Source organism: Otolemur garnettii, unplaced genomic scaffold, assembly GCF_000181295.1.
Source record: "Otolemur garnettii isolate 467f Iridium unplaced genomic scaffold, OtoGar3 scaffold00281, whole genome shotgun sequence".
Classification (NCBI taxonomy): domain Eukaryota; kingdom Metazoa; phylum Chordata; class Mammalia; order Primates; family Galagidae; genus Otolemur; species Otolemur garnettii.
In genome coordinates, this window is record NW_003852676.1 from 45,374 (window position 1) to 47,529 (window position 2,156).

At 50.7% G+C, this 2,156-nt stretch overlaps 1 protein-coding gene across 1 annotated transcript in view; it reads right to left on the bottom strand.

Annotated features, from left to right (window-relative positions):
* Positions 1-2,156, bottom strand: part of GGT1 (gamma-glutamyltransferase 1) — a 12,794-nt gene that overhangs the window by 8,906 nt on the left and 1,732 nt on the right. Inside the window, exons 2-3 of the mRNA XM_023508845.1 lie at positions 1,522-1,652; positions 1,299-1,385 (exon numbers count right to left, since the gene is read on the bottom strand). Coding sequence (XP_023364613.1) covers positions 1,299-1,385; positions 1,522-1,652 — 218 coding nt within the window. The remainder of the gene's footprint in view (positions 1-1,298; positions 1,386-1,521; positions 1,653-2,156) is intronic.

The window sequence follows — 2,156 nt, forward strand, 5'->3', positions numbered from 1 at the left end:
AAAAAAAAAAAAAAAAAGAAAAATGGCCAGGTGTGGAGGCTCGCACCTATAATCCTAGTACTCTGGGAGGCTAAGGCAGGACAATTGATTGAGGCCAGAAGTTCTAGACCAGCCTAAGCAAAGTGAGATTCCCCATCTCACTTTGTAGAGACTTTTGTCTCTACTAAAACTAGAAAAATTAGGCAGGCATGGTGGCAGGCACCTGTAGTCCTAGCTATTTGGGAGACTGAGTCAGGAGGATTGCTCAAGCCCAGGAGTTTGAGGTTGCTTTGAGCCAGGCTGACATCATGGCATTCTAGTTCAGGTGACAGAGTGGACTCTGTCTCAAAAAAGAAGGCTCAGAACCCATAGCACAGTGGTTACAGTGCCAGCATCATACACCAAGGGTGGTGGGTTCCAACTCGGCCTGGGCCAGGTAAACAACAATGACAACTGGAACAAAAAATAGCCAGGCATTGTGGTGGGCGCCTGTAGTCCCAGCTACTTGGGTTGCTAAGGCAAGAGAATCACTTAAGCCCAAGAGTTTGAAGTTGCTGTGAGCTGTGATGCCATAGCACTCTACCCAGGGCAATAAAGTGAGACTATCTAGAAAGAAAGAAAGAAAGAGAAAATGCAGGGTTTAGATAGCCTGGGTTCAATTTTAGCTTCACCACCTCCCAGCTGTGTGACTTCAGCTGATTTGCATGACCTCTCTGGGCCTCAGCACCCCTACCTGTAAAATGGAGGTCAATACACCATCCCCTCCACCCACAGTGACCTCCCTAGCATTCTAGGAGGCTGAGACAGGTGGATTGCTTGAACTCAGGAGTTCAAGACCATCCTGAGCAAGAGCAAGACTTCGTCTCTACTAAAAAATACAAAGAGTAGAGACTTTTGTCTCTACTAAAAAATACAAAAAGTAGCGGGCGTTGTGGCACACACCTACAGTTCCAGCTACTTGGGAGGCTAAGGCAATAGGATTGCTCAAGTCCAAGGGTTTGAGGTTGCTGTGAGCTACGATGACGGCATGTCACTCTACTGGGTGACAGACTGTCTCCAAAAAAAAGTATCCTCTTCTCTGCTGCCACAGGGTGGCACTGTAGGCCCTGAGTGGACATATCAAATGCTCCCACCCCTTTACCCTGAGGGATGTCCTGACCTTATACTGGGGAAGATGTTAGGGGGCCAGGGAGGTGTGAAGGGTTCTAGAGCTGCTCTGCTCCTGAGTCCCAGATAGGAGCACACTCCAGAGAATAAGGTCCCTTCCCAATGGCTCCTCCCAGCTGTGCATCCAATCACAAGCCTGTGTCAGGGCTTACCATCCTGAGACTGCTTCGAGCTGTTGAACATGCTGGCGAAGGCCAGCCCAGGGGCCACCTCGCGGGCGTTGATGACCTCAGCTTTTCCTAGAAGAGGAAGCAGGTAGGCAGGAGGACCCACGCCAACCCCTCACCCCGTGCATGAGACCAAGAAACCACCCCACTATACCAGCCCCAGCCCATACCCCTTGCCCCTCTCCAGCGCCCCTTGCCAGAGACTCACGTGTGGTGCTGTTGTAGATGGTAAGGAACAGGCCACCTCCAATGCCCATGCTGTGGGCGTTCATGAGCCCCACACATAGCAGGGCCGCAATGGCTGCATCCACAGCTGAGCCACCGTCCAGCAGCACATCCCTGCGTGGCAGGTCATGGGCTGAGAACTTGCAGAATGGTCCCCACAACCCCTGCACCCTGCCACCTACGGGCCCACCTCTCCCCAGCTGCCCTGCAAAGGGAGGCGGGAAAAGAAGTCCACGCAAGTTTTATTAATCTATTGTTTGTTTTGAGACAGAGTCTCACTATGTCACCATTGGTAGAGTGCTGTAGTGTCACAGCTCATAGCAACCTCAAACTCTTCGGCTTAAGTGATTCTCTTGCCTCAGCCTCCCAAGCAGCTGGGACTATAGGCACCCACCACAACACCCAGCTATTTTTTTGTTGCAGTTGTCATAGTTGTTTAGCTGGCCTAGGCCAGTTTTAAACCCACTAGCCTTGGTGTATGTGGCTGGCACTGTAACCACTGTTCTATGGGCACTGAGCCAATATTTATTTATTTTTAATTGAGACAGAGTCTTATTTTGTCACCCTCGGTAGAGTGCTATGACATCATAGCTCACAGCAACCTCAAACTCTTGGGCT